The sequence below is a fragment of the Haliotis asinina genome, chromosome 10 (genome assembly GCF_037392515.1).
Source record: "Haliotis asinina isolate JCU_RB_2024 chromosome 10, JCU_Hal_asi_v2, whole genome shotgun sequence".
Taxonomy (NCBI): domain Eukaryota; kingdom Metazoa; phylum Mollusca; class Gastropoda; order Lepetellida; family Haliotidae; genus Haliotis; species Haliotis asinina.
Window position 1 is genome coordinate 53,662,637 of NC_090289.1, and position 23,494 is coordinate 53,686,130.

Genomic DNA, 23,494 nt, shown 5'->3' on the forward strand with positions numbered 1-23,494 from the left:
GCTAGCGTCGCCTTGAAATTCATAGTTTAAAGAAAGTTTCTAATTATGCATCAACAGCTGAAGGAAGATGTCTCATTTCACAAATTATCTGTCACTAAAAAATATATTTCTAAACGTTTTAGGTGACTCTTTTACTCTCGAAGGAAATAGGTTTCGAGCTTATCGTGATCCTTTGTGAAAGCGACACCTATAACCATTACAAATATTGGTTATTCAGCACTGTGAAATTGTGTTTGGATGACGAGGATGGCATCGCGTGGTTATTTATTGTGAATAAAATGGAAACTAAGCATTGATTTTACATGTTTTTGTTCCTTAACATATGGAATGGATTAGCAGTTTACATGTATGTATGTATGTATGTATGTATGTATGTATGTATGTATGTATGTATGTATGTATGTATGTATGTATGTATGTATGTATGTATGTATGTATGTATGTATGTATGTATGTATGTATGTATGTATGTATGCATGCATGCATGCATGCATGCATGCATGCATGCATGCATGCATGCATGCATGCATGCATGCATGTATGTATGTATGTATGTATCATTTGATAGCCATATGCAAACATAATCGTGGTGAGGTCATTAATACTGTAAGGAAAATGTAACTTTTTGTGTGCTTAATGGACTCTTCAAACGACATGTTAGAACCTGCGGTGAAGCAACTGTTTATTCGTTTAGTTTGAGTGGTATGTAACATTGTCAAGAACAGTGAAAAACAAGGGTCTTGATACACACCAGTACCATGTTTCATTCAAACTCCCAAGCACAGCAGCCTAGACCTCACCGAGATTACGTTTATACATGCCAATCAAATTTTTAGGCTGTTCCAATAGTTTTTGTTTCTAGTATTTAATGACAGATCATCACTGTAGTTGTTTCCACTTTGCGAGTAAACAGGATGTGTACATTGGGCCTAAAGAGCAGGATCAGTATTGTTTTACTTGTATGTCAAATTAATAAGACTGAATTATATGAATTTAGTGCTAGATACATTGAACAGTTTGACGTCAGAAAAGCCATGATTTAACGCTTGAAACAGCGTGACAGGAAAGACATCTGATCACTAAGTGATGAATTTTTCAACGAAAAAGATTTGTCTTTGTGATGAAGCACACACTATGGTATTTTTCATCCCGAAGAATGATCACATTTTCTGTCCTACTTTTGAAAATTATTGTTTGTGGAATAATTAATTTTCAGACGTAAAACAGAAACGTTCCTCAAGCCTGTTATTGTTGGGTCCGGCTCGCTGACTTGGTTGACACTTGTCATACGTCATTAATTGATCTATGCTGTGCTTGATATGGCTGTGCTGTACCTGACACTTCGTGACCCATGACCACAGGTATTATTCATACACATCTAACACACTGTACTCCTCGAAACAGAAACAAGTGCATAATGCATAACACTCAACAGCAGTGAAGTAACGTCCATACAATATGCAGTGGCAAATGTGGCTAACTTTCATGACAAACAGCCGTGTGAATAGCAAGCGGCTCTTTGCACGAAATCTTTGAATCAAACTATGTATATTGTGTCTTTAAGTGACTACCGTTAGATGATTTCGTCGATCCGCTGATCCTTCTCCCACCCTCGTGAGAAAGGTATCCAATAATTTGTGAACGAAATGTTTACGTACACCAGTGGAACAGTTACTATCTCAAGAACATTAATAGTTGAAGTGTAACATAAAGGTGCAAAGAAATATCAGGAAGACAATACTGATAGCATATGTTCGTAGCAAACATGTCGCAACGATGGAATTGGTTTGCTTTTTGTTTAACTGTTAAAAAATAAGGAAATATTTGGTCTGTACTTAATCGATTCGAGACTGGAGCATCTAATGACTGAATCATCGATCTATGTAATTGGGATACGATGAGAGTGTCAACCGCGTCACTGGGTGTGACCACCCAATCCCGTTAACATCCTTTTAAGACAAGCATTTTGTTGCTGAAGACCAGCTCAAACCAAAATTACGACTGGTCGACTCGATGGAGCAGTGTTTTCATGATCCACACATCAGGTGTCTGTTTTCTTTTGTGAACGGACTCATGTTTTCTTTGGTACTTTAGTGACAATTGCTCGAACTTGTATGTCGATAATTTGTTGTGCTAAGATAGAATTACTGCAGATACACCTGGATTTACATCGTGGAAGTTAGCGATAATTTCGTAAATGTATAGATATAGCATTGGACGATCATATTTACGATCATTATTTATAGTATATTGCGTTATGGTTCGGCAGACGATGCCAAATGCGCCAAGTCTAAGTGACTGAATTACTGAATTTAGATCGAACTGCATCTGCTTTATGAATTGGGCGCACCTTGAAAACTAGTTAACTGAGAGAGAGAGAGAGAGAAAGAGAGAGAGAAAGAGAGAAAGAGAGAGATATTACGAACTATCATTGCTTGCAGACCACAGGAATCGCATTTAGACAAAGCTTGTTTAGTTGAGCTGAACGGGTGATTTTCATGAGAGGCTGTTACGGAAAAAAGACAGACAATACCGTCCCATGACTACCTGTCACGTATCGCCTTTTAATCCGTCTCCGCGTCACCTCCCTCACTCCCCCCTCTCCCTTCCCCCTCCCCCCTCCCGACCCACCTAGACAGTACTTATGACTGCCTGTCACGTATCGCATCTTGATCCCACGTCCCATCACCCTCCACACCCACACCCTCCTTGTGGAGAGTACACGTCCCTGATACAGAAAGGTGAAGTCCACCCAATTATTGAATACAAAAGAATTTTAAATGAGTTACCTTCATGCCGTATAAATAATAAAAGACACATTTAACATTTCACGGAAGTTCTGGTTTAGTCATTTTATAGGAGTTTACGAGGGTCGGAAGTAATTACTTAATTTCCTATCACAAATCTCTCATTGTGGAGGCTAGAGCTGATGATCGCGGTCAAAGTGGCGTGCTGTTTGACACTGAGTCTTGCTAAAGGATCAATAACAGGATTACTTTTTGTGTTCTCGTCCGTGCAAATAGGTCTAGGAGAATAGCTGGTGATGTGTGCATTCTCCATTACAGTCACCGAAACGAGTCGTATAGAGGTGCAGCAGTGGTGATGGGCACGAATCCCACTTGACTTTAGCCGTGTGCTGTCAGAGTAGAGTGTTCACGCTAGAATAGCTGATCTTTGTTGAGGAGCTGTATATCTTCATAGCTTTTATTCGTGATTCTGGGGGCTGATAGATATCCAAGAGACATTAAATGCAGTAGAACTAGACATGGAATAGCTGTTATGGTTGTTATTGGTAAAGCACGGTGATGTATTAAGTGATATTTCTCTGTACCTTTAGACGTTCATTGACAGTCCAGAGGCACGCATCGATCATAAAATGGTGCCACTGGTTCGTATTGTGCTCTTCAGTGTAAGGTGTTTTCATGAATGGATAAATGGTACTTCTTTGGGTGCAACGTGTTCTTGTTGCAATTCCTGTTACAACGTATGCAGACCATGGCACTTGTAATAGATACACTACACTATTACACTCCCGGTGGCCAACCGCATTATATGTTTAGATTCAGTATAATTAAGTCTCAGATAATCTGTGTAAACCTGTCTACACTTCCTGCATAATGTCACAAGCTTAGGCTATTTTCTGAGTTGGCACAAGTCAGTATTGCTTTATAGATCAGTAATATACTGAAGGAAAACATAATGGATCACGTGAAAGTGCGAGTGTTCCATTTTCCCAGGTGTCTTCACAAGCTGTGCGATATAAGGTTTGTGAAGAAATCTGGAAAAAAATAAAGGAACACGCGTGATTTAATGTGATCCATTATCTGCAACATCATGGTTGACACACGTCAGTATTGGTGCATGGATCTGCGACACCATGGTTGACACACATCGGTATTGGTGTGTGGATCTGCAACACCATGGTTGACACATATCGGTATTGGTGTGTGGATCTGCGACATTATGGTTGACACACATCGGTATTGGTGTATGGATCTGCAACCTATTCTTGATTGGTGATTTGAGATGACACCTCGACACCTTGGCTGACACTTAATTGTGTACCATCCAGCGGTACTGAACCATCAACACATTCACACGGGTTTTGAGATTCTGCCCAGCATCTTACAACATCTGAAACGACAGAATATTTTGTTTCCATTACGTCGTTGGTCTTGCTTTCCTGATTTTGTTTTCTTTAAACCTTCATCCCTAAGTACGCGTGGGCCTGACCGTCCACGTCACAACTTAACAAAACAAGCTAGCCAAACTTAACATTTAATGATACCTGTGTTCTGTCCGTATACGTGTGTTCTACGTGTTTTGTCTGTAAGCAGGGATCTGTTGGGTTCTCTCTGTACAGAGCCGCCAGGAGTGTTCTGTCTGGATACAGGTATGAGATGCGTTTTGTTCTTATACATGTGTCAGTTGTTTTCAGTCCATATACGTAGTTCAAGTGTACTCTCTCCATACAGGTGTCAAGTGTGTTCTGTCTGTGTTCAGGTTCGTGTGTATTTTGTAAATGTTTGCGAAATGTATTTTGTCTGTCTGTCTTTGACTTGCTTCACTCGCTTTTTTTTGCTCGAATACGTATAACATCACAGCCACGAATGCTTGTTTTGTCTGTTGTTTAACGTCGCCCTCAGCAATCGTCCAGCTATATGACGGTGATCTAGAAATGAATACATTAAGTATACGCTGGTTTAATCATCTCTCACGACTACCAAATCAAAAGTTAACGATTTCTATATCAGAAAACATATATTTTCTTCAAAATATAATCAGAAAGAATCTTATCAAATGGGATGGTAAGACAAGACGAAGGGATTTACAAAATGTCATGCTGGAGGGATAATTCGCCACTGAGAATTTTCCTTATACACAATAAACATTTCTTTCACATGTCTCTGAACTTTAAAATAATTTGCACAAGCAACATTAGAGTTTCCTGTTTCAAATGAAATGATTCGTTTGCAAATTCATATCACAATATCATTTCTTGTATGTCTATAGGAAACAGTGAGGCGAATCAGACAGGGCAAAAATATTAAGCCATGCTTCTTTGTATCATGAAGGGGGGTGGGGTGGGGGGTAATCGAGTGTGGACCAGACAATCCACTGATCAACGGCATGAACATCGATCTACGCAATTACGATACAATGCCATGTGTCAACCAAGTCAGCGCGCCTGACCACCCGATTCCATTAGTCAGTCATAGGCTACTGAAGATCAATTATAACCCTGATCTTCACGGGTATAGTAACTATTGTTTATTTCGGCTGAATGATCTGAATTTTCTCCCATAGGTGGAACTATTAAAGGTATTAATAGATTGGGAATTTCAAATACCGTCTCTCTCGCTCTAGACACGGCAGTGTTCACATCATTTAACTTTTTCCTTCAATTTTATGTTTATATGTATATATCTATATTTCATATACATAACACCTCATATTCTGTTTTAGTTTTGCAGGTGGTGGTTGTATTTGACCGTAATGGTTGTGAATTAAGCACAGTATCGTGCTTGTGAGCATTGTTTACTGTCTGGAGTTTAGTGCTCTTGATGAATTTTGTATCAGGTTTGAGTCCTCTATGGGTATGTGGAGCTGCTTTGCTCGTATATTCTACAGTCTATGGTTAGGTTGCAGAGCCTTTATAACACTGGTCTGTTGTGATTGGGCAAGGCTGTGCAGCCTTTATAATATCCTCTCATATATTTGAATGTATTATAATTGTTAGTATATAATGAGCAGCAATGTTTTGCAAACTAGGCAGCAGAGCCTTGAGAATATTGTTGAGACTTTGTTGTCTTGTGGAGAGACAAGTTTGTTTCATTTTTCATCATGTTGTAAATACTATGCACGTCCTGGTAAGAACTTCAGCATTCGTTGGGAAGATACAGTTCCAGAGTTTCTTCTCACGTATGTTATCCCTGGTTTATGTGGCGGAGTAGATCTACTTAACATGGTGATGTATCGTATGTTGTGTAATATACTTTATAAGTGTTGCCTTGCTGAAATGTGGTTTCGTGAGGAATTTGTAAAACGGAATAACTCTGCCACGTGTCGGCCGTCCTAGTGCTCTGAATGTGTTGTGTTTTCATTTGGAATGAGCTATGCTGGGAAGGAGATATCTTCTAGCACACTTATAACCTGAAGCAATGAGCTGGTATTCGAAGGGATGACATTGTAAATGTGCCAGTTAATTTTCTAGCATCCCCCAGTCACCTGTGGTTTAGAGCTGCTGTGAAAATAGAAAAACTATACTTGTAATTAACATTAGGGATAATATTTTGTTTGGATGTTCGCAAAATGAAATAAGGTTCTTCATCTTCCACGAACAATTGTCATATGTAAGTTTTCAAATCATTCTACACATGAAACATGAGTTGTCACATCCGAAAGGACACCGTGTGTTCATACCTTTTTTAAAAATCTAGAATCTGTTTTTCTTGTACGTGATACAAGGGCCATTGTTACGATTCTTCAAATGCAACTGAGTAAAATAACCCTTGTAAACAATCAGTGACTCATCTCTATAAGACTTAACAGTCATTTTATTATACGCCAGTCTACTGCACGTTCTTTGAAATCAAGGTTACCTTCTTTCGTGTCAAAAACATCGTTCAGTTTCATTGTAATAAATTCATATATAATTTAAGGAAAAAAGTCCGTGTTAGTGTTTCATTTTCTCAATCAACAAAAAGGGGCCTTCATACAATTTGGTGTCTTCGTATCATCAATGACATTTCACTCCCATTTGTCACGTGACAACTTCCATGTCTTCTGTAATAATGATGACACCCAATAACCCGCAAGGATAGCTGAACGTGAAAAAGAAACATTTTGTGAACTTGTTTCATCTCAACAGAAATGCCCTAATAATTCATAATTCATAAATGATTATATTCAGACAAAATCACATCGACTTTGATATGCTAGAAGACTTCCGTGATAGGCGTCTCCTGGATTCCTTGTTGACAAGACCGTGGCAGAATGGACTGCCTAGCTACTTCGTCACTATGATATCACAACGACACGAGACTGCAGGAGAGTCTGCCCGCTCAACGTCACGGCAATTGATAGGTGTGTTGGTCAATTAGAAGAATTGTAGGCGACAGCGGGATGGTGTCAATATAGTACTACATCACTCAATAACATCGATGAATTACGCACCTGAATGAACCGGACTCAAAGTACCATGGAAGAGTAAAGACTAACATTTCTTTTGATCTCCACGCTCGTATGGTGAATGCAAACCCTCCTTCGTGGCCTCTAATCCTGCACTCGGATCAATTATTAATTTGCGATTTAAAGAGCGTTGATGCCCAAGTTTCCATCAGCACTAATTCGGTGGTATTTTGTTATGACGAAGGTGTTCTTGGTGTAGGTAACAGAACGAAAAGCGAGGCTGTCAGCAGCCCTATTGTTAGACTGTCGGTCCAGCTCCTTGAATCACTGCTGATTGATAGCTGGGAAACAGTAATAGCTTCTATTCTAAGGCAGCCATATTGTTAGAAATGTTCACTGCAGGATGGGTTTTTTCAACATTCCATAGAACTTGTGATTAACAGGCGAAAGATGCGAGAGATTAATGACTACGTCACATTCGAAATTGTCCTCATTGCAGATTAAAAAATCATGGGCGTGATTGACTTAACGGAACATTGCGAAACAATTTGCCTCCGTGTGTCTGCATCGTTCCCAGAGGCCGGGCGGTTGTCTTCTGTTAACCTCCCACAATAGGTCCGTCGGATAAAACCAAGCCAAGACAGATCTATTTTAGGGGTTTGCTTCCAAAGATTTTTTTTTTGGTCCCATAGTTCGGAAACCATAATAACATAAATCCAATAATGATTTTAAATTATCTTTTCTATTTCCTGCAGTGATAAATATGAAGGAAAAAAATGTTCATGATACAGTTTCTACGGGTTTTACTTTTGATTATTTTAGATAATTTAATGTCATTTGTACTTATATCCGGTTGACGTAATTACTACAAAAATGTAGGAATACAAAGAAACAATTCAAAAATGAAACGAACAGAAACATAGCACTAAATGTGAGGCGCAACAGCTCAAACATCTTTCGTCAGTACCTGCTAAACCACACCTTATGTACCGCTTAACCCTTGCAGAGATAAGTACCAACAACATGCGTCGCTAGGTGTATTTTTCTGCCTGGTCACACGCTTAAGAGCATTGTATTGAGAATTACTTTTATCCATTAATCCTAAAAATCCACAACTGACAGTATTGTTTCGTGCGACAGCACGTTATCCTCCACACCACGTCCACAGATAGAAGTGTTTCGCATGGTAGTAAGTTGTCATCCCGTACCACGTCCACAGATAGAAATATTTCACGTGGTAATACGTTGTCATCCAGTACCACGTCCACAGATAGAAGTGTTTCGCGTGTTATTAAGTTGTCATCAAGTACCACGTCTACAGACAAAAGTGGTAGCTCGTTGTCATCCCATACCACGTCGACAGACACTAGTGTGTCACATAGCAGCACGTTGTCATCCCGTACCACGTCTACAGACACTAGTGTTTCAAATGTCAGCACGTTGTCATCAAGTACCACGTCTACAGACAGTAGTGTGTCACATGGCAGCACGTTGTCATCCCGTACCACGTCTACAGACACTAGTGTGTCACGTGGCAGCACGTTGTCATCCCGTACCACGTCTACACACACTAGTGTGTCACGTGTCAGCACATTGTCATCAAGTACCACGTCTACAGACTCTAATGTGTCACATGGCAGCACGTTGTCATCCCATACCACGTCTACAGACACTAGTGTGTCACATGGCAGCACGTTGTCATCCCGTACCACGTCCACAGACACTAGTGTGTCACATGGCAGCACGTTGTCATCCCGTACCACGTCTACAGACACTAGTGTGTCACATGGCAGCACGTTGTCATCCCGTACCACGTCTACAGACACTAGTGTGTCACATGGCAGCACGTTGTCATCCCGTACCACGTCTACAGACACTAGTGTGTCACATGGCAGCACGTTGTACCACGTCTACAGACACTAGTGTGTCACGTGTCAGCACATTGTCATCAAGTACCACGTCTACAGACACTAGTGTGTCACATGGCAGCACGTTGTCATCCCGTACCACGTCTACAGACACTAGTGTTTCACATGGCAGCACGTTGTCATCCCGTACCACGTCTACAGACACTAGTGTGTCACATGACAGCACGTTGTACCACGTCTACAGACACTAGTGTGTCACGTGTCAGCACATTGTCATCAAGTACCACGTCCACAGACACTAGTGTGTCACATGGCAGCACGTTGTCATCCCGTACCACGTCTACAGACACTAGTGTGTCACATGGCAGCACGTTGTCATCCCGTACCACGTCTACAGACACTAGTGTTTCACATGTCAGCACGTTGTCATCCCCTCCCACGTCGACAGACACTAGTGTGTCACATGACAGCATGCTGTCCTCTCGTATTACGTCTACAGTCAGTAGAATGAGCGTACGACTTGGTAAAGTTACACCACTTCCCCCAACAACAACAACAACACACACACAAGCGTGTTCCAAACGTCTGTGTGTTTTCCGTTGGTAGACCACCTGCATCTTCACACAGCAGTGAATTGTTGAAAAGTACAACATCCACAATACTACTTCACGCTGTTTCGTCACTGATAACAGTTCTACAGAGTCGTGTCGCTGAGTGATTATCTGGTGTTTACACTAGACACCAGGTGTTAAGAAGCGATTACATACATGTATTTAAATAATGAAATGTTGAACATAAAATTTTGTTACTTTCCTAACAACTGCTAGTTCGGCGCATCATAGTTTAACCCGCTGTTTAGCTTGAAGAAGCAGTGTCCCAGTCATGTGCGCGTCAGATGCACAGCAGATGAACAGCACAAAAGAGCTCTTTAGCGGCGGAGATAGAGTAAGGCACGAGCGGTCCTCGATGACTCTTTGAGTGGGAACTAGATTGAATTAAATGCTAACGCAAACACTGGAGCACCTCAGCACGATTCGGACAGCTCGGCAAGTCCTGGAAAGTCTTGTTTAAGGGTCCTTCGACAAAGCCAATTCCAGTCAACCAATTTCAGGCACTTTTTATGTACAGAGTAAATGGGTTCTTCGTGAATTTAACACGTGTGATTTCCCGCTTTGATCAGTGATCGGTACATGTACGAATATTCACACTGCCCTCTACAAAGTGAAAATTGCATTCTATTCAGTCTGTTGTCACTAATGTTTTCAAAGAAAGAATGTATGTTGACTTTGGAGGGTTTCGTAAATCAACGTTCGACATATGTCTGCAAGCATAAAAGACGATGTTTTACCTCTGCATCATACGCAGCAGTGTGTAGCACGGTGTCTGAAACCACTTCCACTACACCATCCTCCGTCGGGAAGTCAGGCGTTCTCCATTTAGAATAGAAGATAAAGCGAACTACTCATGTTTAGGGTGAATTGGAAACATGACTTGTTCTGAACCTGCTTTCAGGAAAAGTTTATTTATTCTACGATGATGAAAAAATTGTGTCACTTTTAAGACAATGATTAATGGAAAAGAAATTGTTGGTGATCAGAGCCATGGTATGAGGACGACGACAAATGTGTGATGAACAGGGTGGCGCATAGCTGTCAGAGGTAGGTAGGAACGCACGATGATAGTAGGTAGTCTTAATGGGAAGCTGGGAACAATGGTAAGGATCACACGATAAAGGTCGGCGTAAAGTAATAGACTGACGGGGGACAGTGGTAGGGATCACACGATAAAGGTCGGCGTAAAGTAATAGACTGACGGGGGACAGTGGTAGGGATCACACGATAAAGGTCGGCGTAAAGTAATAGACTGACGGGGGACAGTGGTAGGGATCACACGATAAAGGTCGGCGTAAAGTAATAGGCGGACAGGGGGCAGTGATAGGGATCACAGACCATGACGGATAGGGGCAGAGGTAGGGATCACATGATAAAGGTCGGCGTAAAGTAATAGGCGGACAGGGGGCAGTGGTAGGGATCATACGATAAAGGTCGACGTAAAGTAATAGACGGGCAGGGGGCAGTGATAGGGATCACAGACCATGACGGATAGGGGCAGACTTAGGGATCACATGATAAAGGTCGGCGTAAAGTAATAGGCGGACAGGGGGCAGTGGTAGGGATCACATGATAAAGGTCGACGTAAAGTAATAGACGGACAGGGGGCAGTGATAGGGATCACAGACCATGACGGACAGGGGCAGTGGTAGGGGATATACTATAACGGACGGGGGACAGTAGTAGCTTATAGACCATGACGGACAAGGGCAGCGGTAGGGGATATACTATGACGGACCGGGGGACAGTGGTCTGGGACACACGATGACGGACGGGGACAGTGGTCTGGGACACACGATGACAGACGGGGACAGTGGTCTGGGACACACGATGACAGACGGGGATAGTGGTCTGGGACACACGATGACAGACGGGGACAGTGGTCTGGGACACACGATGACGGACGGGGACAGTGGTCTGGGACACACGATGACAGACGGGGACAGTGGTCTGGGACACACGATGACGGACGGGGACATTGGTCTGGGACACACAATGACAGACGGGTACAGTGGTCTGGGACACACGATGACAGACGGGGACAGTGGTCTGGGACACACGATGACAGACGGGGACAGTGGTCTGGGACACACGATGACAGACGGGGATAGTGGTCTGGGACACACGATGACAGACGGGGACAGTGGTCTGGGACACACGATGACGGATGGGGACAGTGGTCTGGGACACACGATGACGGACGGGGACAGTGGTCTGGAACACACGATGACAGATGGGGACAGTGGTCTGGGACACACGATGACAGACGGGGACAGTGGTCTGGGACACACGATGACAGACGGGGATAGTGGTCTGGGACACACGATGACAGACGGGGATAGTGGTCTGGGACACACGATGACAGACGGGGACATTGGTCTAGGACACAAGATGACAGATGGGGACAGTGGTCTGGGACACATGATGACAGACGGGGACAGTGGTCTGGGACACACGATGACAGACGGGGACAGTGGTCTGGGACACACGATGACGGACGGTTACATTGGTCTGGGACACACAATGACAGACGGGTACAGTGGTCTGGGACACACGATGACAGACGGGGACAGTGGTCTGGGACACACGATGACAGACGGGGATAGTGGTCTGGGACACACGATGACAGACGGGGATAGTGGTCTGGGACACACGATGACAGACGGGGACAGTGGTCTGGGACACACGATGACAGACGGGGACAGTGGTCTGGAACACACGATAACGGATGGGGACAGTGGTCTGGCACACACGATGACAGACGGGGACAGTGGTCTGGGACACACGATGACAGACGGGGATAGTGGTCTGGGACACACGATGACAGACGGGGATAGTGGTCTGGGACACACGATGACAGACGGGGACAGTGGTCTGGGACACACGATGACGGATGGGGACAGTGGTCTGGGACACACGATGACGGACGGGGACAGTGGTCTGGAACACACGATGACAGACGGGGACAGTGGTCTGGGACACACGATGACAGACGGGGACAGTGGTCTGGGACACACGATGACGGATGGGGACAGTGGTCTGGCACACACGATGACAGACGGGGATAGTGGTCTGGGACACACGATGACAGAGGGGATAGTGGTCTGGGACACACGATGACAGACGGGGACAGTGGTCTGGGACACACGATGACGGATGGGGATAGTGGTCTGGGACACACGATGACAGACGGGGACAGTGGTCTGGGACACACGATGACGGATGGGGACAGTGGTCTGGGACACACGATGACGGACGGGGACAGTGGTCTGGAACACACGATGACAGATGGGGACATTGGTCTGGGACACACGATGACAGACGGGGACAGTGGTCTGGGACACACGATGACAGACGGGGAAAGTGGTCTGGGACACACGATGACAGATGGGGACAGTAGCAGAACGATGTTTAAGTTATAGTTCATCATAATGATGCTACTGTCTCATAGCCGTCCATCTGCCAGACGTCATTGCAAAGTGCTATGCGGCTGCGAAATGAGAAGGTTTCCTGTCCCTTACCATAAACACACACGAATTGAAATCAAATTTGATGAATTTACAAACGGTGTAAAACTCCCAAACAGCACTGTAAACTTACAGTTCAAAAAACACAACTGACCCAGACACATGGCTTTATAGGGATACTTTACACAATACAAATACATCACCACCAAATACTGGTTTGTTTCCATCTACCATCGTTAAAAGGTGTAGACGTGCCTCTGGCCAGCTAACTAAAAGGATACTTTTTCCAATAACATAGTGTTACGTGATATTAAAGTAGATGTGAAATAGTAGTTGAAGTACCCAAGGTGCTAGTGTACTAATACCTTGTACATATTATCGTGGAAATGAATTCACAAATATTCTAATTTAATTTTGGATAGTAATAATATTTTACAGTAGGTATGTATAGTATTGGACGAGTAGGAGTCGGTGAAATCACTAAATAAGTTTAATTTATTTGACGTTATATATGAAATGAATAAAGCGGTGTCAGGCCTTTGTCCACGTGATGTCTTAATCTGTAAACGCTTGGTCCTGGAGAGCCAGCCATTGGGCCTGGCTCATAACCGTCACCAACTCGGACTTTTGAGCCACATGACGGCAGTCTGCAAATAATCAAATCCCGACCAGACAATCCAGTAATTAACAGCATGAGCATCGATCTATGCGCCAAAGCCCTCAGATGTATTTACGATATCTAGATTCAAATAAAGAATGAATGTATCACATCTGTGTCACTCAAGATTGACACACGCAAGACAGAGGTGTAAAATAAGTAAATAAGAGCACGAGGTCAAACATTATTAGTAAATTATACTGAAACAGAGTTGGCTTCGAAAAACATAGGAAGTAGATATAAATTACATAGGAATTACATAGGAAATGCATAGGAATTACATAGGAATTACATAGGAATTACATAGGAATTACATCAGATGGAAATATTTGTCTGCACCAATATGTTCTATACCCTATAACAAAGGTAAGAGCACCTACAAATTTTGAGAGCGCATATTTTATTTTGGCTGTATGAGTCACGTACCCTTACCGTGAATGCATGATCAGGTCGAACATGGCATATTTGTTTGCGTTTCCAAAATGTCAATGACCGTTTTGACATATGCATGTACTAAACGTTGTGGAAAGAAGTTTCAAAAAGAGTGGAATTTTTCTGTAGGCTAGATATGCTTAATGTGCTATGCGTTTGGAGAAAATACGCAGTTCACACCACTATTCCAAACGCTGAGTGTTTTTGCAAATGTTGTCAGAACAATATATCATGTTTATAGAAAAGAACACAAAAACCGTAACTCCTTGTACACAGAGGATATTAAATGGTGAGTTCTTAGAGACAGCAAACAGAGATGGTGTCATGTATGTGGTGTGTCAAACATAGATAAAAAAATGTACGTTTTCGTGTTGCTTTTGCTTCGTGCAAACCCACGTCTGCTAGATATCCGTGTGGTTTCAAGTTCACCTCCAGGACTTTGTCGGTAGTCTTGTTGACTCAGTCAGGTTTCTAATGTCTCAAAATATCATAGAACCTGTGTATTTATGAGTTTGAAACATACATGCAGTGACCCATAAAGGACAATCAACTGTTTTGCAATGATAGTGTATTTTTGGTATGAAACAGCCTTTAATACACCTATTCTTCCGGACTTCTACATGGTTTTAGGCCTAAAAAATCATTACAAATCACCGAAATATATAAGAAGGGAATGGGTAGTTGAAAACAGTAAAACAAGTAAGATGAATACAAAGAATATTATCATGATAACATCTTAACTAACCAAAGGATCGGAAAGTCAAATGAAAATAGCAGAAAAACTCCCGTTGTTGTGATATATACTCTGTTTGTAACAGTAAAGAGAACGTATTTTATGGAGGAGTCGTTTCTTCTATTATGATGCGAGGTTGAGGTACAAAACCAGATCAAGGATAATTCATCCAATTTCCCGACAGTGATATAATAAAACAACAGACCGCCTCAGGTATCTGGTATAATTAATCCCATCAATTCTCAACACTTCTATTAAGTTAGTTGCTGCTGGCGACTTTTGTTACCATTGCTATCAACCATTACTTTTTCTTTGAGATATTAATCACTTTCACTCACGTCATTATGTTGTGTCTGTACATTCCGGTCTGATGAATTAAGATCTTTGCGTACTGTTCGATCTTCACGTTTGCTCGATTACAGTATAAGGATTCAGAAAAGATACAATAGTGGTCATCGTTTAATTATCTGTTCAACGTTCTTCACAATATTCAGATATTTCATCTTCTAAATGGCGTGCAATAGTTTAAATGAAGGTGTGTGATGCACGAAATAGTCCTATATCAAATGAGATATGTTGTTCGGTGTTGCAGATCTCTTCAGACACCATAACTCTGTTTACATTGTTTGACAGAAGATGGACTATGGCGAATACAGAAGTAAACGCATGGCTGATACTGAGGCATGAATGGACCAGGACCGTAGTGCAAAGAGTGAGTGAGTGAGTTTTACATCGCTTTTAGTACAATTCCAACAGTAACACAAATTGAAACAAGGATGAACAGAGGTAAGGAGGTGACAGACATAAAAGTAATACAGCGAAGGAAATGAGACGGTACTTGTGACTGGAGTATTGGGGTGAAAGTGAAAGAAGCGATACACTGATGACAACAGTGGTGTTAAGGTGACGGTGAAAGAAGCGATACACAGATGACGACAGGAGTATTAAGGTGAGGGTGACAGAAGCGATACACTGATGGCAACAGTGGTGTTACGGTGACGGTGAAAGAAGCGATACACAGATGACGACAGGAGTATTAAGGTGAGGGTGACAGAAGCGATACACTGATGGCAACAGTGGTGTTAAGGTGACGGTGAAAGAAGCGATACACAGATGACGACAGGAGTATTAAGGTGAGGGTAAAAGAAGCGATACACTGATGGCAACAGTGGTGTTAAGGTGACGGTGAAAGAAGCGATACACAGATGACGACAGGAGTATTAAGGTGAGGGTGACAGAAGCGATACACTGATGGCAACAGTGGTGTTAAGGTGACGGTGAAAGAAGCGATACACTAATGACGACAGGAGTAACGAGGTGATGGTCACAAAAACAGAAAGGTGACTGCGTTGAAAGGAATAAGGTGCCGAAGACAAAGGTGTGAAGGTGACGGTGTCAGACGTTGTAAGAAGAGACGGCAACTGTTGATGTGTCCTTAGTCATGATATGTCGGGTAGCTCCTATGTTTGGGACTGATGAATCATTTAATCCCGAATTTTAAATTTTCATTCATAAAATACAGTGGAATTTTCTTATAACTTTCAAACACAGTCAGAACATATCGAACCCACAGACTTGTCTGTGAGGAAATGAGGAAATAAGGAAAGGACGTCACAGGGTTTAACTATCACATTAGAGAAGTTCTGTACAGACCAATGCAAATTACGTATGTAACTCTTGTATATCACGTGACTTGAACAGCAGCGCATGGGTCGCTTGTGTACGTACGATGCATTTTTTCAAAACGTGATACATATGTATTGTTCTTTTTATTCCTAAAACTAAGTCTCTGAAGGAACTCATGCCTAGATTACCAAGAACATTGCGTTATAATGTTGACTTAAACCCTTCATGAGTGTATGGAACATGTTCTTAGGTATGTAATCTGAGATACTCACTTAGTATCTTCTTGTCCTGGATTACGTAAGAACGACACGAATCTCTCGTACTGTCCTTCTACAGTGATAAAACACCGTCAACGAAGCTGATTTAATCCTTATTGTAAAGTGGAGTCATCATTTGTGCTATGTGATGTTCTCTATCTGGCCTCATCCAGTTACTTACTGCTTGTTATCAGTTATATGTATTTGGTGATACTATCTGTTGCTTGCCACAGTTGCTTGCCACTACATATAACGTACTTCTAATCACTGGGTTAGAGCCACGTTAGAGTGATGAAACTGATAAAAGTTCCTACTTCGCAACGTAACTCTAAGCAATGACAAAAATTTACTTTCCATAAAGCTTTAGCTTTTGTTCCTAACAAGACTGTATGACAAAAGACGGACAACTGTTATTCGTAAGAGTTACTGCGCACTTAATGGTCATTTGCTGTTATTATGTGTTTGAATCAGATTCGTCGTTGGTTATTGTGAATATTTTCCATTCGAAGAAGCTTTATTGCGACAATCAAACTTTGTTTAGCTACTTTGTTTAATACTTTGTTTGTCATGTACCCTTTCACTGACATTTGGCCTTAAGATTTAATTTTCTCAACTCTATGTATCCTTAATTTCCTTATCGGATTTCCACCATTGCTTTAGGTTGTAATAATATCTCTATCTGAATCATATTTGAATATAATTGTCTTTAACGCTAACACAGATCATCGTTACTGTAGTGAACACACCCACCAGCCATGTTGAATATAACATTCTAAAATTGAACGATAATACCGGCATTCATTTACTTCAGTGTGCAACAAAAATGCCAGAATGAATTGTACACGTTTCTCCAAAGAACAAATATAAAAACGGATGTGTGTAACATTAAAAAAAACATTCATATTACAGGAAGATGAGATCTCACTCGACCCGACAAATGTCAAATATCTGTTTTTAAGATACAGCAGATCATTACGAGTTTCATATTGTCTAAAACATTTCAATAATGCTAGACAGTGATAAACGCGTGTACCTACATTATACCAGTGTAATTGTCTTTGGACATATTCACGATATATTCATATTAATTATTCAAGAGTGAAAAATATAATATAGTCATTTAATGGAACTGCATTGTCATTGGCCCAAGTCTATAAACAATACTGAATATCGACAACAATGGTAACGTCTCCGACGTGTCGCTATGTAATATAGCGTGTTTGCTGGTATCGCGGGGATGTTCGGAGGGGATCTTTATTGATGCAGGGTTGCACACATACATCAATATGTCACGTGAGTTAAGTTATCAGAATCAAACGGAAATCATCATACTGTCATCACATTCCCAAGACTACGCGGAAAGTTAGACTATATGTATGAGATACTCCGGCCATTCCGTGGTGTGGGACGATGTCTGTTGAATTTTCAACTCATTGTTTACGTGAAAACCTGTGTTTGCTTTGATATTTGATATATCAGCCAGTGAAAGGCCCACTCGCAGGTTACAGAGCCAGGGCGAGGATCCATATAGGACTTTAGGTTGATCCTCCGGGATCAGTGGCTCAGACACTTTTCAATAAACTTTTAATAGTAAAATAGAGGATGTTCCTACGTCGCCGTGTGGGAAAGGTATACAGATGTGTTGTGTATTTCGCCAAATGCCAAGAGTGTATCGCCAGGATATATTGCCGTTGTTAATGAGTTAATTATTGGAGATTTAACACAGACCTATGGTTTTGCAATTTACCATAAATTTGAATAGACGGGTACATTGATGATTGTAAATTGGTAAAATGCAAAAATGCCATATTTTCTTTGTATGTTATTTTACGAAGTCATTTACTGGTTGCAAACTTTACCTGAAATACGATATGTTCTTTCCCCCAGAACCTAAAACTCCGTACCGCATATATTTAATGTATTTTTGTATAACTGGAAGACTACTGGACGCACTCTCATTCTGACCTACATTTTACAGGCCCATACGTTGACGATTCCAATAGACATAGGGGTAGCTTAACCGGGGGACATCGGCTGATGCAAGTGTCAAAACATATCGATTACTGCAGGGTCATTTTAGCTGCCTACTTTTCATACGCCCTTTAATTTGCCTTGAAACACATGATGGGGAAAAGCAGGTATGACCTACAAGAAAATGTGTTGCTTTGAAATATAGGCTTTTCATATAGATGGTCCATGTTGACACGTGTTTTGTATTGTACTGTACGTAGCTAGTTGCATAGTGTGAATGGCCCTCTGCATAAATACGTTCAGACTGTGTGAGACCTGTAGCTAAAATGCCAGTTATTATTCACATCATTCCTTCAACCATATATACAGATGCAAGACTTTAACGATGTTAGCATCCAGAGTAGGAATATCCGGAGTATACATCAGGACACCTGGTCGCCAATAATTAAGCACATGCACTGGTCAGTCAGTTGGCCTCCACTATTTAAGTACATAATTATGTTTGCCCCAACTATAACCACGGTGAGGGTTGGCTTAGCTCATTGGTTAAAGCGTTCGCTCGTCTCGCCGAAGGCCCGGGTTCGATTTCCCCCATGAGTACAACATGTGAAGCCCATTTTGTGTCCCCATTTCTGGATTATTGCTAGAAGCGACGTGAAACCATGCTCACCCAGTCAGTACAATACACACAGGGGGACATCGGACAGTAAGGCTGATGATGACCAAGCTGATCGGGCACGCTGATCAGGCATATGATTGGTCCACTATAAAAAGTGCTGGGCATCAGGCAAATAATACTCAAAGAGACCCGTGAGATGTAGATGACAAATCACTGATCATATGCAAGAAGGGAGAGATACAAAGCACCAGCAATGGTCAACACAGAGTGTGCAGACTGCGGGCCTGTTCACTGTTCACTGCCCTCGCAACTGAAACATCAATGTCCGATCATGGTTTTCAGCTTTCAGGGGCCGAGAGAGCATTTCGATGGGCCTGTACGTCATGTACCTATGCACAAACACAAGTGACCAGCGCATGGGCCAAAAACAGTTAAGTGCTAGGGGCACGTGAAACAGCACACAGTTGCCACAGTTTCCCCTCCCCCCATACTTACCTGATTTCCGGTATTAAAGTTGTGCCATTACGTCCTAAGACTTTGTGACTATCATCACACATGTATGGGTCAAGATAAAGGAAACTCGCGCATTAGAATATAGCATACAGAATACATTATTTTATTTCGTAGCCTGAAGTGCCTGGTCTAGATTATTGACAAACTGCTGCCATATAGCTGGAATATTGCCGAATGTGACTTTCAACAACAAACAAACAAACAAAACATCCGGTACCATAAATGACCTGCTGCCACCGTTAAGACTTCATCCTCCCAGAAGATATGTGACATGTTTACTGACATGGCAAGTTCATGTACTTGTAATCAAAGGATGGGCCGAGAGAAAACGTCCTGTAATGTGATCAATATATCCAAGACGCTTTCGACGTTTCGAATTTGATAGTTCCATGTACAATCTTTTTAACGCTGAAAATTGGTTCTTGGAACTAATTCCACGCCATGACCAAAAGAATAACACTGAAATACCCCACCTGTCATACCCGCGCTGTCGGTAAATCAGTCCCTAAAAACGTATTTCTGAAATTCCACTCCGTGTCGTCTTTAGATAATATTATGTCTACATCGATGTGTGTTTCTGTTTTAGTAGGGAAACATACACGCGTGTGTTCACCAAAGGACATTCAAGAATCAAAACGAAACACTATCAGTTCTCATATTTTGTAAGCAAATCTGTTTGTACAAGTGTATATGGTCTACGTTTAGCTTAGATTCTGTTTGATGACATTTGTTGGACATTCGAGCGTTAGTAGACGTGATACAAGACACCAATTAGTCGTTGTTCTGTAGGTGTCACCCATCCGAACAACATAAAGCTGCGGATGTCTCTGTACGTATAAGGTTTCTGTTTACAAATTGTATTTGAATATCATATTCACTAATATGCCAGAAATGTTGTGTGCAGCGCCCTGATAATGAGATGAGAAAATGGATGTATGAGTGAAGTAGGAGTTTAACACTTGGCTGTGAGAAACTTGTATAGTTTCAGGTTGAACTGTGTGAGATATGAATGTGTCTAAGATCAATACAAAGACACATTAAGGAATTTCAGGTTAAACTATTGGAAACTTAAGAGTTGAAACATTGAAATATCTGGAGAAAATGTTAGGTGAAACTGGGCAAGGTACGGTCGAATATGCGATGTGTCTAAAACGTGAGGGCCCGTGGCTCTAATTGTGTTTTCAGCTCAGGCTGAACTTTGTGACACATATCACATTTATCGTGGACACATGGGAGTCCTCAGAGGTAAATTCGACTGTTTGAGACTTGTACAAGTTTCTCACTAAACTGGAGAGATGCTCGTTTAAGGCTGGAAAGAGGGCTATTCTGAAATTAAGGGCAGTATTAAGAAGAATCTTGAGTAACGTCAAGATGAGATGATTCTCTGGAGCAAGAGAATGCGACTGCATGGGGTGGCGATGTCGGGGACGATAGGCAGGGGTTGCAGTATGAGGGGCGAGTCCGTGGAGAACAAACCTTAACTTTAAGTCTAGTGACTAAGCCAAGTAGGATGCGAGTGATCGACATTGCCTTACAAAGTTCGTAAACACATATTTCGTCCTCAACTAACTTCATCATTACTTGAACAACGAGGACATGATTATAAAGTCATGTCATGAATATGTCAGCTAGTTATGACTATATCACGTGTACGGTTTGGTGTACCTCGGTCATGTTCATACTGACAAAAGACTGGTACTGTTGATTTAGGTCATTAGGTTGTTGGATACCCACAAAATGGAATAAGAATATTAAAATGTTTTAAGCTTCAGCTCAAAAACAATGCTACCAATTCCCGTGAAAGGAAGACTTGTTCCCATGGAACATATTTTTTCGGCAATCCCAAACTTTAGAAAAAAAACATCACCATTCCTCTCCATGCGGCAAATTGAAAAAAATACATTGATCGGCTTGCATGTATGCCAAACTGGAGAAGAAACACTGAAAGTAATTCATGTTTTGCTCCTGAAAAAGAGCACTACCACAAGTTTACTGTAAAACAACAGATAAACAAGAATATCAGTAATGTTGGAACAGAAAAGGTGAATCTAGAAATGATGATGTTAATGTTTAATTACGTCTGTAGTGTAAACACTGTGCACCAGTCTAACTAGTCACGGGTCCTTGAAAAGGATTTTTCTCCCCTACAGGAAGATAACACCTCAATGATGTTCTCTGTCTGATAATTGCAAACGAGTCGTCACTGTTCCTGTTATCAGCCATTCGGCCTCCTGGAGGCATACTCCTGTCAAAGTCCTAAAGGCATACCTGGGTACAAAGAGTTAGTTTGCACCAATCTCATATGAATTTGCTCAAACTCACCTTGGACGAAAATGTGGAGACCCAAAAATATCCTTGCCCCGTGACTGGATTCAAACCTCGGACCTTCTACTTTGAGGTCGGACACCTTATCCATGAGCTCAAAATGTTATCCCAATCATCCTTCTAACAAAACAAGATTGACATCTGTGGGATGACTCCAGGCCCTACAATACAGGCAAGGTAGAGTTTTTATCTGTGGGATGACTCCAGATCCCACAACACAGGCAAGGTAGAGTTGCCAGGTGTGGACTGACACAGCGCCCGTGTATTGCAATTGTTAGCACTCACGAAGAAGAAACACTGCTTGTTGAAGAAACAGTGACAGAAATACACCTTTGTCAATAGACCTACAACCTCAACCTTGAGAAGTATTTTGTAGTGGTCGATTCTTTTAGCCATAAATTTTGACCAGCTCCACGATCAACTCAACGTTGTGACACGTGTCCATATCAGGCTCTTTCATAACATCTGTATGACCATGACATACGTCATTAAGAAAGTCGGCACTCAACATGGCTCGGAGCATCTAATACCTTGATCTGCCATATAGCTGGAATATTGCAGAGTGCGGCGTAAAACTCACTCACTAATAACTTGATATGCATAAGTGGCCTGTGGTTTGGCAAAACACATCTTCGCTTCGTGCATGTTCTACAAATATATCGTGTCCACTCTTACTGTAGTTGTAGTGCATACAATCAAAGTAAGGTTTGTAAAAACCCGATTAGTATACGTGTCCCCAGTACAACGATCTTGCCACATGTCAGAGATGGGAGTGAATATGTATAGGCTAATATAATTGATGATCGTAATAAACAACTTTCTTAGTCCATGTTTAAATTTCAGTCTGTGGTTTGAAATGTTCATCGATTGAAATACACAATACATTACGCCTAGCGATTTCGCAAGACTAGCGGTGTCACAACTCACGGGGCACAATCTGTGTAAGTATCAGTGCTCCCGCCTGAAAGCAGCTCGTTATATTAGCATGATTGATGTGTACGTTCATTCGCCGTCTCTGACGACATTTCATGGGACACAAATCAGAAATCCGATTTGTAAATGTTCAGCACATCGTTTGCGTCAAATATAAATAATCACCAACTTTCCTATCATTCCTAGTATCGGGACACCACATTGGATGTAATTCCAAACTTGTTATGAGGTCATTAGTAATCCGAAACCAAGATATACTCTGAAATTGTGGCATTAGTACAATGCCAATGATTAACATATACACACTCACGTATGATAATTTAATAAAATTTGACTGTAACGAACAAATA

General features: G+C 41.7%; 2 protein-coding genes across 2 annotated transcripts in view; both read left to right on the forward strand.

The window, feature by feature from the left end:
• Positions 1–23,494, forward strand: part of LOC137297853 (MKI67 FHA domain-interacting nucleolar phosphoprotein-like) — a 273,252-nt gene that overhangs the window by 173,785 nt on the left and 75,973 nt on the right. The gene's annotated exons all lie outside the window — the stretch shown is intronic.
• On the forward strand, positions 11,375–12,730 carry LOC137298770 (uncharacterized PE-PGRS family protein PE_PGRS24-like). The gene has a single exon (XM_067831046.1). It carries the CDS (start codon positions 11,375–11,377, stop codon positions 12,728–12,730), a length of 1,356 nt encoding a protein of 451 aa, XP_067687147.1.

Excerpts from the sequence above, each read along its gene's own strand:
- LOC137298770 (XM_067831046.1), top strand. The coding sequence starts at position 11,375 with ATGACGGACGGGGACAGTGGTCTGGGACACACGATGACAGACGGGGAC.